General features: G+C 37.5%; 1 protein-coding gene across 7 annotated transcripts in view; it reads right to left on the reverse strand.

Annotated features, from left to right (window-relative positions):
* Positions 1-15,955, reverse strand: part of QKI (QKI, KH domain containing RNA binding) — a 158,985-nt gene that overhangs the window by 12,816 nt on the left and 130,214 nt on the right. For all 7 annotated transcript variants that reach the window (XM_032407512.1, XM_032407511.1, XM_032407510.1 and 4 more), the window contains exon 5: positions 674-761. In XM_032407512.1, the coding sequence (XP_032263403.1) occupies positions 674-761 (88 nt within the window). The remainder of the gene's footprint in view (positions 1-673; positions 762-15,955) is intronic.

Genomic DNA, 15,955 nt, shown 5'->3' on the forward strand with positions numbered 1-15,955 from the left:
GGACTTTAAAATTCTACTTCTTTTAAAAAAAGCTAGTAATTTAAATGGAGATTATGTTCATTAAAAGACTTGTGAACTTTCAATTGCCTCAAAATATAAAAAAGCAATCCTCTTCAAGTTTATGAAAGCATCCACAGATATATCTAAAAGAAAAATGGGATTAAATATAGTACCACCTACTGCTCTCTGTGAACTCATTCACATATGAAATCAACAGAGAAAAATACTGGAGGGGAACATTAGCAAGCAACGTGAAAGGACAGAATTTGACAGAAGGGTCACTGCTTTCAGATACATTCCAAACTAGCTTTCTAAAAAAAAAAGTTTTAAAAAAATTGTCTTTTGCATAAATATAACAAAATAAGTTAGAAGCCTTAAATCTGTAGTTAACAGAATAGGAAATTTCCTGAAACTCTTAAATTTAGAAGTTGAGATTTCACCAAAACAATAAAGTGTATAAACCCAAAACTTAGACATGCTGGCATAAAATAAAGGAGAATGTTCCCAATTCATGAAAGCAGTAAAAATGGGACTGTTAGTCCCGTATCAAGTGACAATTACTTCGACTCTTCACTTTGTATAACTGTTCATGTGTTGCGCTGCCAAAAGGAGAAAGGTTTGTGGACTAAACAGCTGATATGGCTATAACCATGGACCTCAGTCTCATTCTTACGTGATTTAATGTTGGCATCTCTGTAGGTGCCATTCAGAATTGCAAGCTCCATCAGCTGCATCTTCTTCAGGCTGTCTTCTCCCTCTGCCTATACATGGAAAACACAAGAGCAGTAAGCACTTAAGATGGTCCATGTACATCACAGCCGTATCTACTCACAAGCCTTAAAATAAGGAATATGTGACTATAGCCATCTGCTTCAATCAGGGGAGAAGAAGGAAAAAAAAAAAAAAGACCAGGGAACCAAAAGGTGCTGACATACTGATACAAAGGTACGAGATCTCAACTACCACTAGCTACATTTCTGTGCGGAAATTTTTTATGTAAAGTACACAATGATTTATTAAAGTTTCCCAAAAAGCTTTGCTAAATAGAATAAATAAAAATGTTAATTAAGATTAAATATAGTATATTTATTCTCTCCAGCATCATTTTGTAGCAGATTCAAAACTCAATGTGCTCATTAAAGGGGAAAAAACCCCACCAACAATGCATAAAAAACCAAGCAACCCACCCTCCCCACCAAACTGGGATTTTAAACATATAATATATGACGGTGGTATTCACTTAGGAGAATTTTCTGTTTAATTTTCTAAAAAGGAAGATTTAATAAAATCACAATCATAAGAATTTCTAAAATTTGAATATATATTCTGCTCTCTTATGCCAACATCTTTCTCTCCCCTCAATTAGTAAATACTATCATCATTCTAAAGCAAATCTATCTCTAGGGCCACCATATGATGCATTGTCCAACCCAGGAGACATTTAAAAGTTCTAAATAACTATGCGACGGTGACAGGCTTAAAAAAACCAGGATTGTCTATGGCCATCAAAATGTTTGGCCATCCCATTTACCTTGGACTTGCCCCACCCTTTCGGTTGACTGTTGTCACCCTTGTTCTAGTCATTATTGGTGTATTATCAAAACTACTACAATATTATGTTATTGGTATCTGTTCTCCAATCAAGCTATACAACAGTAAGATTAACTGCACAAAACACAACTTTTCTTCTTAATGTTCCTTAACATTTTCATGTCTTAAAACCCTTCATAGTTTCTTGCTATCTAAAAATATAAACCATTTAAGATATCTGTGGATCTGGGACCAAATTATCTTCTCAAGTTAAAGCAATTAGTCTTCTACTATATTTTACACCTATCTTATACTATAAATCAAATCAAATCACTCCATGTTATGCATCTCTGTGCATATTCCTATTTCCCCTATCTTGAATGCTCCTCTGCACTCCACTCTACCCTCCTTCTAAATCCTACCTAATCTCTGCAAACTCCAACCTAACTTCTACCTTCTCAAAGGGCCACCCTGAGATTACACTGTTTCTACCTTGATTTATAGTTTCATGGACATCACCACTACCAAAGTAAGTTCCTTGAGAATAGAGCCTATTTCTTATTTATCACTGCCTATATTCCCATTCACCTTGTCCCACAAGTTATTTTTGCTAGGACTTCCAAATGACTGATACAAAAAATCTTTATTTCCAAATCTCAAATGTCTAAATCCTACAGGATAAGCATTAGCTACAGCAAAAGAAAGCAGTAGATGAAGGTCCATTTACCAAGGTTCTTTCCTGAAGATGGTGGTAGAAGATGGTAGAACTATGTACTACTCACATATTTTATGCATTATCTAATCCTCAGTACTTAATATTTAAAAACAAAGTAACCCAATGACGCTTTTTTCTGAGCGAATTCAGAAAGGGGCGGGACCAGATGACAAGCTTCTCTGTCCTCCCTTTCTACTGCAACTGTCAATGATACACAGAACTCTGTCCTTGGCACTAGAGCAGCAAAAAGGGTACCATAATTTATAGTAAACAGAACTGCTAAATTGGCTTTTAATAAACCACAAAGAATTAAAAAGATGAGTGAAAACATGAAGACAAAGTTTAAGGTGTCACTGCCAACTTTTCAAAAACCTCCTTTGTAGGAGAAAACAGAAAAGACACCCGAATGCCTGTGGAATTACTATTCCTTGACCCCTATGAACTTGTACAAAGATGACTGAGAAAAAAGTGAAGTAGTAAGATTTCTTTGAAAGCCATAGCAATTACTTGTTAATGATAAAAATAAGTAAGCATCAGCAACAAAAGGGACAAATGAGCAATCCATTATCTAACCCAAACTCCTTAAACTTGTTCCCTGAAAACTAGTGATGTTAAAAACTCAAGTCATCTCAAACTCAAATCTATATATAATAATAGAATACCAGAAGCACAGAAATTATGCAATGGGTATACCTTCTTCACTTTCAATAGTGAAACAATGGTGCATGTCTGAAAATATCAAGTAAGAGACAGAAATAAAGATGGAAGAAGTGATGTGGTCAGAGTGCTGTAGAGGGAAGAGGTACCAGAGCGCATGTTTTCACCCAGCTGTTCTTTTGGATAACAGTATAACCACACTCATTAGCTGGTGATGCAGTGTTACCAAAGAGAAAGACGATGGAAGAAATGCATGTGTGCACATCAGGGTTCGTGCACGTAGGATGTACATACGTGCCTTTACAGGTGCAGATGTAGTGTCATCAGCAGAGCCCCCCCCCCCCGCCCCACCCAAGAGGAGACTAAAACCCAGAGCAGCACAGCTCTCACTAGGCAGCAGCAATGGACTTGCCACAGTGACCTCGCTGGAGGCCACTGAGATTCACAAGTTATGAATTACAGTATGCACACTGATTACATCACATTATGGCGGGCTACACTACACCTCCTGGCAGAGCACAAAATTTAGCTGTGAAGGCTGGTAGTCTCACTCCAGAATAAGCTTCACTCTGGCATCTTCATCACTTCTCCCCACCTCGCCCACCGTTCTGTACTTACGGAGCATGATGCTGTTGTCTCAAGAGTTTGCAGAGTTCATTACAGAATTACTCTAACACAGAAGTGGTTATTTAAACCTTCTTGTCCTGGTTTTGTCAATGAAACTTGACATCATATTCCTGCCTGAATGCTGTTGAAGGGGTATGCCATCTGTCTTTCAAATATAACTTCAGATAAGAAAATGTGCTAAGGGGCGCCTGCCTGGGTGGCTCAGTCGGTTAAGCGGCTGCCTTCGGCTCAGGTCATGATCCCGGGGTCTTGGGATCGAGCCCCACATCCAGCTCCCTGCTCAGTGGAGAGCCTGCTTCTCCCTCTCTCTCTGCCTGCTTCTCTGCCTGCTTGTGCTTTCTCTCTCTGTGTCAAATAAATAAATAAAATCTTTAAAAAAAAAAAAAAAAAAGAAAATGTGCTAATATCTTAGGTAATTTCTACTAAGTTTTTTCTATAGTCCAGAGGCTCTAGAGCTTTTACTAGCCAGGCTTCGTATCAGGAGTTTCTTTGATGTTTCCTCTTCTCTCAAAGATAAAAGCTGATCAAATATGGCATCCTGAAATCATACATCTCAACTCTAGACATTTCTAAAGGCATTTTCGTAGAACTTGCACAGGAACAAACCCCTTATAGAGATGGAACACTGGCTTTTCCTTCTGTAACAAAAGAAGCTGTTCTTAACCAACCCAACCTCAGGTCATAAAAGGGTATTTTATAATGCTGAATCAAAGTGGTCATCTAGAACTTTATAAATCCTCATTTCTCAAGTATTTGCTCTATATTTTAAAATCCGAGATATAATTTATATGCAGTGAAATCCTGAGATCTTAAGTGCAACATCCAGTCAGTTTTGATGAATGCACATCAAGTCACAGGATGGTTCAATCAACTCAGAAAGTTCCGTTGTGCCTCTTCTCACGCAAGATCCTCCTCGCCCTCTGCCCCCGGAAACCCTCGATCTGATTTTTATCACCAGTTTGCCTATTCTAGAATTTCACATAACGGAATCATCGAGCATATACTCTTCGTCCCCTCAACATCATTTATGAAACTCTTCCATACTGTTGCAGGGTCAGCAGCACACCTCTTTGACAGCTGAGTAGTACTTCATTTATTTATTTACCCATTCTTCTGCTGTAGACACTGGGATGTTTTTGGATATTGTGCATAAAGCCACTGTGAAAATTCTCATACAAGGTATTTTTGTGAATATAGTTTTTTCCCCTCCATTTCTTGAAGACACACCTAGAGGTGGAATTGCTGGGTCATAGGATAAATGAGTATTTCTCTCATAGTTTGTATGAAAAGCATTATGTAAAGGTTACTGAAACATTATGAATAACATACCTTTGAAACATAAAAGTTTAAAAAATATAACAAAGACCTGCTAACTTCTCTATAGGTCCATTGCCCCATATCTAAAACCTGTGGCATCAGAAGTATTTTGAGAATTTTTCAGATTTGTATAAAGACAGTATACCAAGGATTACATAACATCCCCGATGGGTCTGGAGGAACACTCCAATAATCCAATCTGTGATAAACATAAAAATACACTAAGTAGGGTAAAGACAGATTATTTTTCTTTTCCTTTCTGAACTTTTTGGGGGTTTACAATTATGGAAGACAGATTATGAACCTGAATAAATAATCTATGCATATATTATAATAAATTACAGCTACAGTATCAGCTATATGTTCAACAGCTGTCAGTGTGACAGAATTAGGTCATGGTTAATCCTAGACTGAGAGTGCAAAGGGATTTATACACTGCTACACCTTAGATGTCAGATTTTCATCATCTAAACATTTACGCTTTATAACACATCTATGGCAATGGTACTGTGTTATCCCCGGGGCCTAGACAGGTTAGGGAGCTTATCCAATGTTGCATATGGTCACACTGCAAAACTGGCTTCCCATCCAGCGTACCTGATCTAAACTCCTTTACCCTCTCTTCTATGTAGTGCCTTTAAGTGGAATTATCTTTTGGATTCATCAAAGACCTCACATAAGAAATGAAGAAAATCATGTTTATTTGGCAGCTTTAAATTTATAAAGTACACATTAAAAAAAACTCCACTACAGGGCGCCTGGGTGGCTCAGTCGTTAAGCGTCTGCCTTTGGCTCAGGTCATGATCCCGGGGTCCTGGGATCGAGTCCCACATCGGGCTCCCTGCTTGGCGGGAAGCCTGCTTCTCCCTCTCCCACTCCCCCTGCTTGTGTTCCCTCTCTAGCTGTCTCTCTCTCTCTGTTGAAAAATAAAATCTTTAAAAAAAAAAAAAAAAAACTCCACTACAACAATGTAATTAATTACAAAAGAGAACTGAAGCAAATGTATGAACATTTCCAAATCATTATAATGTGACTAGTAAAATAATTTGCCTGTAAGAGAAAAGCCTAAACTCTCCAGCTTAGCAATCAAGGCACTGAACAACTTCTATAAGCAGCCCTATTTGCAAATATTCTCTATTGCAAATATATAGAACAACTTCTATAAGCAGCCCTATTTGCAAATATTAGTCAAATTAGAAATATTGCAAATATAATCATCTGCCCACTGTTCCCTAGAAGCCCACTTTACTTTTCTGCCCCCAAGTTAGACATGATCCTATCTAGAAGCATCCTCTGCATACTTCTTTTGATAGCCCAGATGACTGTTCCCTCTAGAGTATATTCTTTACTAACCACACCCACACATAATGGTATCATTTTTCTAAATCTATGTTGCTCCTTTTGGGAGACTTAATCATATATAGCAATATATAGCATGTGCTATCTCATTTTTTTCTATTTTTTAATGTAGTTTTAAGGAAATTTCTCATGTGACTTGAATCCATAAATTAACCAATAACCAATTAAACCAGTCTTCTTATAGCTCCCAACGCTTTGCAAAGGTGAACTTATTCATTGACATTAAAAAAAATTGATTCTTTTCTATAAATTTAAAATAATGAGCAGTGGGACGCCTGGGTGGCTCAGTCAGTTAAGTGTCTGCCTTCGGCTCAGGTCATAATCCCCGGGTCCTGGGATGGAGCCCCACATTGGGCTCCCTGCTCAGTGGGGAGTCTGCTTCTCCCTTTTCCTCTGCCCCTCCCCCTGCTTGTGCTCTCTCTCTCTAATAAATAAAATCTTAAAAAGAAATGAGTAGAAAAGGTTTTCCAAACATAAAAGAAAAAGTACATGACTAATTCTTTTAGCTGAACAAGAAATTAGTAGAGAAAAGAGAAAACAGAGAGTGACCAAAGTTTAAAAAAATTTTAATACCAATTATCACCTGTATCTGGTCTGCCAGCTAAAGAAAAGTTTGACAAAGAACATAACTGACTTAAATTTAAATAGAGGATTTTATACAGGAGAGAAACAGAACAGAATCAGTGTTTAAAGGCACATTCTGTTAGTTTGTGAATGGACTGTCTGGGGCTTGAGTATGATTAGAGACCAGTCACGAGCCTGACTTCAGTCCCGGTGACAGGACATGTATTGGACTGGTGTGGAAGTGGTAACAGATGGAAAAAATAACTCGAAAGAACGTGACAGCTAGTTGGATGTAACAAATGAGGGAAAGGAGACATTAAAGAATAACATTCAGGTTTTTGGATTAAGCAATCAAGAAGGTGGTGGCTCCATTTAGTAAGAAGGGAAAGGCTGAGGGAAATGGAATCAAGAGTTCTGTTTGGAAATACTAAGTTTGAAAATGCTAATGCCTTGGCTATTTAAACAGCCAAGCAGAGATGTTAGGAACAGAGCTGAATATAAATCTGGGATCTATTTACTCTAACTCATCCGGTAATGCCAGCAGAAAAATTACACTATTTTAGAATATTATTCTCCAAGATGATGTAGCAATTATTAAGTTCCAAACTGACCTGCTCTAGGCTTTTACTACTGGGTTTAGGACTCTGTACAGTACTATTTCTTCTTTGTCAGCTGGTTTTGTTAGGCTCTCACAACTGAGATGAACAGTGGAGGGCATTAAAGCAAGACTGAAGAGCCGGTGGAGGGAAGAGGAGATGCTCCTTCCTATGCCAGTTCTTCTCAGGCTCCACACTTCCTTCCCAGCACTTCTAGAACCAGCTTTCTTCTGTCTCACCCATGAGGAATAATAACACCAGCCAACCAGTTTATCTACTCCTCCAAGCTACTATGTTTCCATTATCAGCCAAGAGGCACCATTTTGTCAGAGGTCTCAGTTCCACCTCTGCATAGAACTTTCTCAAAGTGCCTAAGATCTAACAACAGTATCAATCTCTTTTCTCTCCCAGCCCTGGGGTAATAGCTGCTGCTTACAGTTTCTAAATCTGTATTACACCCTGCTCCTTTTGCAGTTTTCAAAACCTGTTTAACCAATTACTTTATTAATTCTCTCCCCTGAAAAACCTAGTGTGGCCTTTATTTTCCTGATATGGAAGTGGCTCCCCATTACTACTTCATAAGGGTCTGAATTTCCCAGACTGGCATTTATGGCCATGCCAACTTCTTCTTTTATGTCACCAACCTCATTTTGTGTCAAAACTTTATGTGGACTCTATGATGATCTACTATTTCTTCAGATTTAAAGGTTCCTTGATTCCACCTTCCTTTCTTTTCCCAGTCTTCAGTGTTTAGTTAAGAGATGGCTAATGAGCACCTACTATGATGTAGATACTGTGCTAAGTCCAATCCCCCAAAAAATGATGTTCACTAATTGAAGAGCATGAGAGAAATCCCCAGAATTGTTACAGAAACCCAACACTGAAAAGATGTATCAGAACTCCATGCTTAGGTGGAGAGGCAAAGACAAATCAGCACCACTGCTTCACCTAGGCAATACGCCTGATTACTAACAGGTAATGAGCAAGCCCTCACTTCAAATGATATGCAAAGATGATCTTACCGTTTTGCTGAAAAATTTGTGGGTCAAAATGTTACAGACATGATAAGGGGAGAAAAATCTTGGCATATCTTATTCTATTTGCCATTACATTATACGACATACTCCCACTTAATACCTGGTTTAGCAGCAATAACTTACCAAAGATAAAGCAAGATAGAGAGGAAGAAGCACAAGGCACTTTACTTAGCCAGAAAAGCTTGAAACATTCAAATACACACACACACACACACACACACACACACACACACACACACACACAGTGCTGTATCAATTTTATTAAATTATATAAAACAAGTAACTCCAAAAATTTTATTTTAGAGAGAGAGAGAGAGAGAGAGAGAGTATGCATGTGCAGGGGGAGGGGCAGAGGAAAAGAATCTCAAGCAAACTCCTCCTTGTGCTGAGCACCCCGAGGCGGGGCTTGATCTAAGGACCCTGAGATAATGACCTGAGCCAAAATCAAGAGTCAGATGCTCTACAAACTGGGCCACCCAGGCACCCCTAATGAATACCTTTTTTTTTTTAACTTTAAGATAATGTGTTCTTTTCTCAACAAGGTATAAACAGATCTATTAAAAGTAGTACCAATCTCAGAATCTTGTCCATAAGCATTTATTTCTTCCTATGTGAAACACAGTATGACACAATTTGAAATTTTTTTCTTTATGGTAAGCTTAATAGGAATGACAAACTTTTGAAAGATTTATATGACCCACACCTTAGGCTATACACTACACTAGTATCAGTAAAGCCACAAAATTATTTTATAGAAAAAAAAAAGTCCTCTGAAATAGATTATTTTAGGTGGACATTATCAGACTATATGGCTGGGGCAATAAAAAGGACATATAATTACAAATTGTGAGCTTAGGAGAGCCTGATTCTATAGAAGATAAGGTGCAGGTACCTGAAAATGATGATGATCTAAAAATGGATTTGTGGGAGGTATACGGGAAAAGAAGGCAAAAAATTTGAAAAGTACACATGCAGGGCTAGTGGTGGTAGGGAGGTGAGTAGACACTTGTAGTATGTCATGGTAAATGCCTGACAACAAGTTCTAAAAACAGTAACATATGGGGCGCCTGGGTGGCTCAGTCGTTGAGCGTGTGCCTTTCGGCTCAGGTCATGATCCCAGGGTCCTGGGATCGAGCCCCGCATCGGGCTCCCTGCTAGGCAGGAGGCCTGCTTCTCCCTCTCCCACTCCCCCTGCTTGTGTTCCTGCTCTCGCTCTGTCAAATAAATAAATAAAATCTTAAAAAAAAAATAGTAACATGAAACTCTCATGGATTCAGATTAAGCAGTGAGTCTACAGGAAGGAAAAGGAATTTATTTTTTTAACAAAATACCTATTACATACTAAAGACCAATCACTAGTTTAGGTATATAAAGAATTAAATGTGGCCCTTGTATTTAAGACTACTAGTCTAGTTTGGATAGAGACAGAAAAGTAAAGCAAGTTCAATAAAGTGTAATAGCTGCTATGAAGAAGTTTACACAGGGTGTAGTAGAAGACCAAATAAAAAACTAAGGGGAAAGGATCATGAACCACTTTGTGGATCTGAAGATAACTACAACTCTGTCTAAAAAGCATACAGAGTACAGGCAAAATGTTACCTACACTATTAGTGGGTTAACAGAGAACTAAGCTCACCCATAAGTATCTGTGATAAAACTGCTAATTATGGTCTTGAAAGACTTCCAGGTAATACTACTATATAATGTCAACCTACTACAGGGATTCTTTAAAGTTACCTATTTGTACTAGGATATATTGATGAGATTTCTGAGCCATCAATCACAGTGTAATGACCTCTTTAGTCGAGAGTAGAGGCAGAAAGCTGCCTGGTCCTCAGAGCAATGCAAGGCCACTACTGCTAGTTTCACTTATACTCAAACTATTTTTGGATATAGTCATTACGGTAACACTGAGGCCATTAATTTCGGTTGCGTCACACCTTAACTTTTTTATTATTCTGTAAACCATCTGAAGGCATACCTTCATTGTAAATAGCTTACTAAAACTCTGAACCTTACGTTAAGACCAAGGGAGAACAAAGCAGGGAAGGAAAAAAGGCAGGTAATTTCTTCAACTATCATCTGGTAGCATTTGACGTCTATGATGTATAACAACTGCAATGAAGACAAATAGATTTTTTGCCCTATAATTTTTGTTCTGAGATTGAGACTCGTATCATCTTTCCTTGGTCAGAGAAAAAATAATTAAGCTAATTAAGTATTTCATTTTTTTAAAGGTCTTTTGTTTCTGGGACTCAAAAGTCTTTATTTCAAGTGTTCATAATTTTTATTTTTATTTTTTTTCCTGTTTTTTTTATTTTATATATTTTTTTAAAGATTTTATTTATTTATTTGAGAGAGAGAGAGAGCACAAGAGGGGGGAGCGGGAGAGGGAGAAGCAGACTCCCTGCTGAGCAGGGAGCCCGATGCGGGACTCGATCCCGGGACTCCAGGATCATGACCTGAGCCGAAGGCAGTCTGGGTGGCTTAACCAACTGAGCCACCCAGGCGCCCTCAAGTGTTCATAATTTTTAAAGAATTTAATTGTTCTTATCTGATTTAAACCTCTTAACAACTCTGTAAAGGTCTCTAACACAGGTGTTATCTCTCCCATTGGTTGCACTTTAGGATAAAATTTAACAAAAGACAGGAATATGTGCCACTCTGTTAATAAAGCACTTGAATACTTCTTTTGCTTAGCTATCCCACAGCTAGGAAGCCAAGTACGGGTTAGTCAAACCTGAAGAATAAAATAATAATAAACAAAACGTGGAATGTAAACAACACATTCCTTTAGAGATGAAGAATACTGAATTCTTCTGAAATAAATTGCAAATACTCCCTCATTTCTTAAGTAGGTAACTATATAGCAACCTAAAAACCTCATTTTAAAGTAGGCATAATTTAAATCAGGGAAAGTTAAGTGTAGGAATTGACTATAAGGAAAAGGAGTCAATTCTAGAACTAAAACCTTAGAAATTTTTTCCTCTATCGCAGGAGTAATTTATGAGCAAAGCAGCTGTTTGTTATTCTGGAGTACACCAGAAATTATTTTAGAGGAAGGCAATATAAGAAGTCCTCTCAAGTCCTCTACTTAAGAACTTCGAACCTTATTAACTTTTACAGTTAACAAAACCACTCTCCTTTTTTTTTTTTTTTTTAAAGATTTTATTTATTTATTTGAGAGAGAGAGAATGAGAGAGACAGCACATGAGAGGGGGGAGGGTCACAGGGAGAAGCAGACTCCCCGCCAAGCAGGGAGCCCGATGTGGGACTCGATCCAGGGACTCCAGGATCATGACCTGAGCCGAAGGCAGTCGCTTAACCAACTGAGCCACCCAGGCACCCTAAAACCACTCTCCTTAAGCAAGCTGATTATGCGTAGGCATTTGGTTTTTGGGTACTCCTGTATTCTTTGTGGCTGCCATGTTTACCTTGTATTTTGAGGTAAGTTTTATAAATATTAAAAATCACACAATATCCAATAAGTATGACAATAATTAGCCCACAAACTAGTAATATACAATTATCAAGAGAAACAAAAACTGAAAAGTGGTGAGAAAATGTTAAATGCTGGAAAGCATTTTAAAAACCAAGGGTTCAGGGGCGCCTGGGTGGCTCAGTCATTAAGCGTCTGCCTTCGGCTCAGGTCATGATCTCAGGGTGCTGGGATGAAGCCCCGCATCAGGCTCCCTGCTCGGCGGGGAGCCTGCTTCTCCCTCTCCCACTCCCCCTGCTTGTGTTCCCTCTCTCGCTGTATCTCTCCCTGTCAAATAAATAAATAAAATCTTAAAAAAAAAACAACAAAAAACAAGGGTTTAAAAACCAAGATGGAACTTCCTGTAAGTCACAGATGATAGTTGTGTGGTGTGACTTCAAGGTTTGGGTGAATTGTTTACATTGCACACAATGTGAACACGAGCACTGGGAAGGGGGCCAGATATACTCAGGCTGCCAAAGATTTCCCCTATGAGACTTGATGAGTTCCATTAAGTAAAGGAGTCAACTACCTCAACAGATTTCTTTACATATATACCAAACTGATCTATTTTTAAGACGGTATCAATGATATACCACCAAGGGGGTTGAAAACACTGACAAAGTCTTACTTAGGCTACCAAGGGCAGGACCGTAACTATGTAGTAGGAGGTATCCAGGGACTGAGAGAAGAAAATGCTATTAAATGATCTGGACTCACAAACAAATGGACTTAGATATTTTCTTTCCAAATCTAGGTGCTTCCATATTACTTTAAAATTGCATTTTAAAGATTATTTGAGAACAAGAGAGACAGCAAGAACACGTGCGCATGTGTGCATGCGAGTGGGGGTATGGGCTGAGGGAGAGAATCTCAAGCAGACTCCCTGCTGAGCAAAGAGCCAAAGGTGAGGCTGGGTCTCACAACCCGTGAGATCATGACTTGAGCCTAAATCACCAGTTGGATGCTTAATAGACTAAGCCACCCATGCATTCCTAAAATTGTATTTTAATATTTACAAATAAGCTACTACTAAAGGGAAACTTACTGGCTTTATTCCCATCTAGATTTTATTACAAATTGGATTTATCCTTTATAGCTGATATATGATTTTTTATCTTACTATTTTTATGAAATATTCTATGGAGAGTTTTATATTATAGTCCCTAAAACTTCTAAAAAATGATTATATCTCTAGGATAGGTTTTAACTAACAAAGTCTGCTCTCTTGGAAACTGGTAGCAGGGAAGATGGAGCTGGATATAGACAATTAAGCAATTAAAACAAACTGATAAAGGAGTTTCCAGGAATATACAGCAAGGATGACAAATTAAGTTTCAAACTAGTGATCACAAACTAGTGATCAACAAGGCAGGGAAGGCTCTGGGATATTCGTATGTTAAGGTAATACACAATGTTAGACTCACAGATGAGTAAGAGTTAAAGAGGACAGAAAGAGTGATGGTGGTTCCAAGGAAGAGAACGAATACGTTCAAAAATCTAGAATCAAGAGTATGAGATCAATAATGAGGTTGATAAGATGGTAACAGTTTGCAAGCCATGCTCAAGCAAGGACATACTCTGTGGAGTAATTAGAACTCACTAGAGTGTGGGCGCCTGGGTGGCTCAGTTGATTAAGCGACTGCCTTCGGCTCAGGTCATGATCCTGGAGTCCCTGGATCGAGTCCCGCATCGGGCTCCCTGCTCGGCAGGAAGTCTGCTTCTCCCTCTGACCCTCCCCCCTCTCATGTGCTCTCTCTCATTCTCTCTCTCTCAAATAAATAAATAAAATCTTTAAAAAAAAAAAAAAAGAACTCACTAGAGTGTCTTAACCTAAGGAGAATGATGATTAAACTTCTATTTTTAGAAGCACTACTTTACCTCCAGTGTGGAGAATATTTGGAAAGGGAAGACTAAGATAGGCAGGAAGATCATACAGATAAAGCAGAGATTATATGTTCCTAATCCAGGCAACACATAATGATATTCTGAACTGAGGTAATTCCAGTGGGGATGGAGAGATGAGAATAGAAGTGTGAGATGGTTAGAGGGTAGAACCAACTGTGTGTGTGTGTGTGTGTGTTTGTGTTGGCACAATATTCTAAATATTCATGATATTTCAAATCTAAGCCATATTAATAGTTTCCCATTGCTTTACATTAATTTTTTGCTCTTATAAAGAATACTGTTACAAATTACTTTCCTGATTGGGGATTACCTCTTTGGAATAAACTAAGAAGAACTGCATTTACTCATTTACTCCACCACTTCATTCCAGAGGATGCATACCCTATTCAACTGTGTCCTGAAAGGGCTTTTGCAATGTACATGGTTACAAAGGTATGGGTATTCATTTTATGGCCTTTTGAATAACTTGTTTTATAGAAAGAAAGGAAAGAAAGAAAGAAAGAAAAAGACAAATCTAAACAAAACAAAATAATTGCTAACCGAATGGGAACAATGCCACTGAGTTCCTTAAATAGAAACTCAAAATTGGGCTTTTCCTCAGGCATTTTCAAGAAAGAGTTGTGATTTCCCCACTTTTATTTCCCCATGAAAACAGACTAACTGCCAAGATTGTATTAATATATGCTAGAGTTCACTAAAAAGCTACATGCATGGTAAACCTGATGATCTTTCTTTGTGCCTGGTGGTTCTCACCTGACAAACTAGACCAGGAACCACAAAGATTACAGAGTACAAATATTGCTTGTATTTTGACTCAGTTTTAGTACTTCTTATTGCTTTTACATATATATATGTACATATAACATACATACGTATGTGTAAAAAACATGTATGTATACATATATATGTATAGTATGTAGTTATTAAAAGTTATTTGTACTTTCACAGTTTATTTCTTTTTATCACAGAAAATATCCAACATATATAAAATCAGCATACTCTTAAATGTGTTGCATTCCAGTGACAGATTTTATACTGAAAATACTTCAAATAAAAATCAGTAGCTAAAATGGGGTTTGTTAACAGAAGTATACTTTAGAAACTGCTGTAATGCATTTCTTTAATTTAGGAATACCTTCAAAATATTAAGTTGAGTGGTTCAAAGACATTTTAATTGGCTTGTAAAACTATAATCATTATCAAATTTAACACTCATTACTTGGTTTTAGAAACTACTTTAAAATAGTTTTTTGCGTTGGCCAAGTTCTAGTGCTTCAGTATCGTATGATGCTTATGAGTGGTGGCATAATTCTTAACACCAGCATCAATGCACAGATGAACACTGGTGTTTTTCTAACAGACAAGTTTTCATGGTAAGTAATGGAATTAGAAAGCAGTAAGTTAGAGAACAACATACATACTGGCTAGCCACTATTAGCTGAAATGTGATTGATGTTCCACAGGTAAGCAGCTTTTTTGTTGGGATGGTTGGTGCTTTAAATACTTGGTATGAAGATTTAAGAAACAATTTGCTGGTGGTATAAAGAAAGGCAATGTCTCTGATTCCAGAATTAGAAGTAATTCAACTCTGATCTATCCTGTTACAATTTGGTTTTATAGCACTGGATTTATAGTTTTTTCAAAAATCTCTGTTTACTGAAATTCCCAAAGGAAAAAATAACTTTGTTACTGTGAGTTTGAAACTCCTAATTTTCCATGAAACCTTATAAATCAAAAGATTTTTACAACCCATGTTTTGACTGCATATTGTAAGGAACATACTTCTTCACTTGCTGAACAGACTGGATACTTTAATTTCATAACAACAAAAAAAACTATACTAGTATGTTCCCAGTATATATAAAACACTAATAAATATTTGTTCAATGAATATAAGCAGATGCTTAAAACACCTGTTAAAATCGTAATGTGCTAAATTAAAACAGAACTTTTTCTTTAAGAAGTTATGAATAACAAAGCAAAACAGTACTACTATTGCATGTTAGTATACAGTCATGTAAAAAAACTTGACAAATAACTGTGTAGTATTTTTAGAGAATACATTTCCTATTTCCTAGTGTTTCACTGGCAATTTTAAATTATTCAAAGTGCTAGAATACTGAGAGAAATCTTTCTTGTGGCTTCTCCTGGGCCTTTTCCCATCTTA

This window comes from Phoca vitulina, unplaced genomic scaffold (genome assembly GCF_004348235.1).
Source record: "Phoca vitulina isolate PV1807 unplaced genomic scaffold, GSC_HSeal_1.0 scaffold9, whole genome shotgun sequence".
Lineage (NCBI taxonomy): Eukaryota > Metazoa > Chordata > Mammalia > Carnivora > Phocidae > Phoca > Phoca vitulina.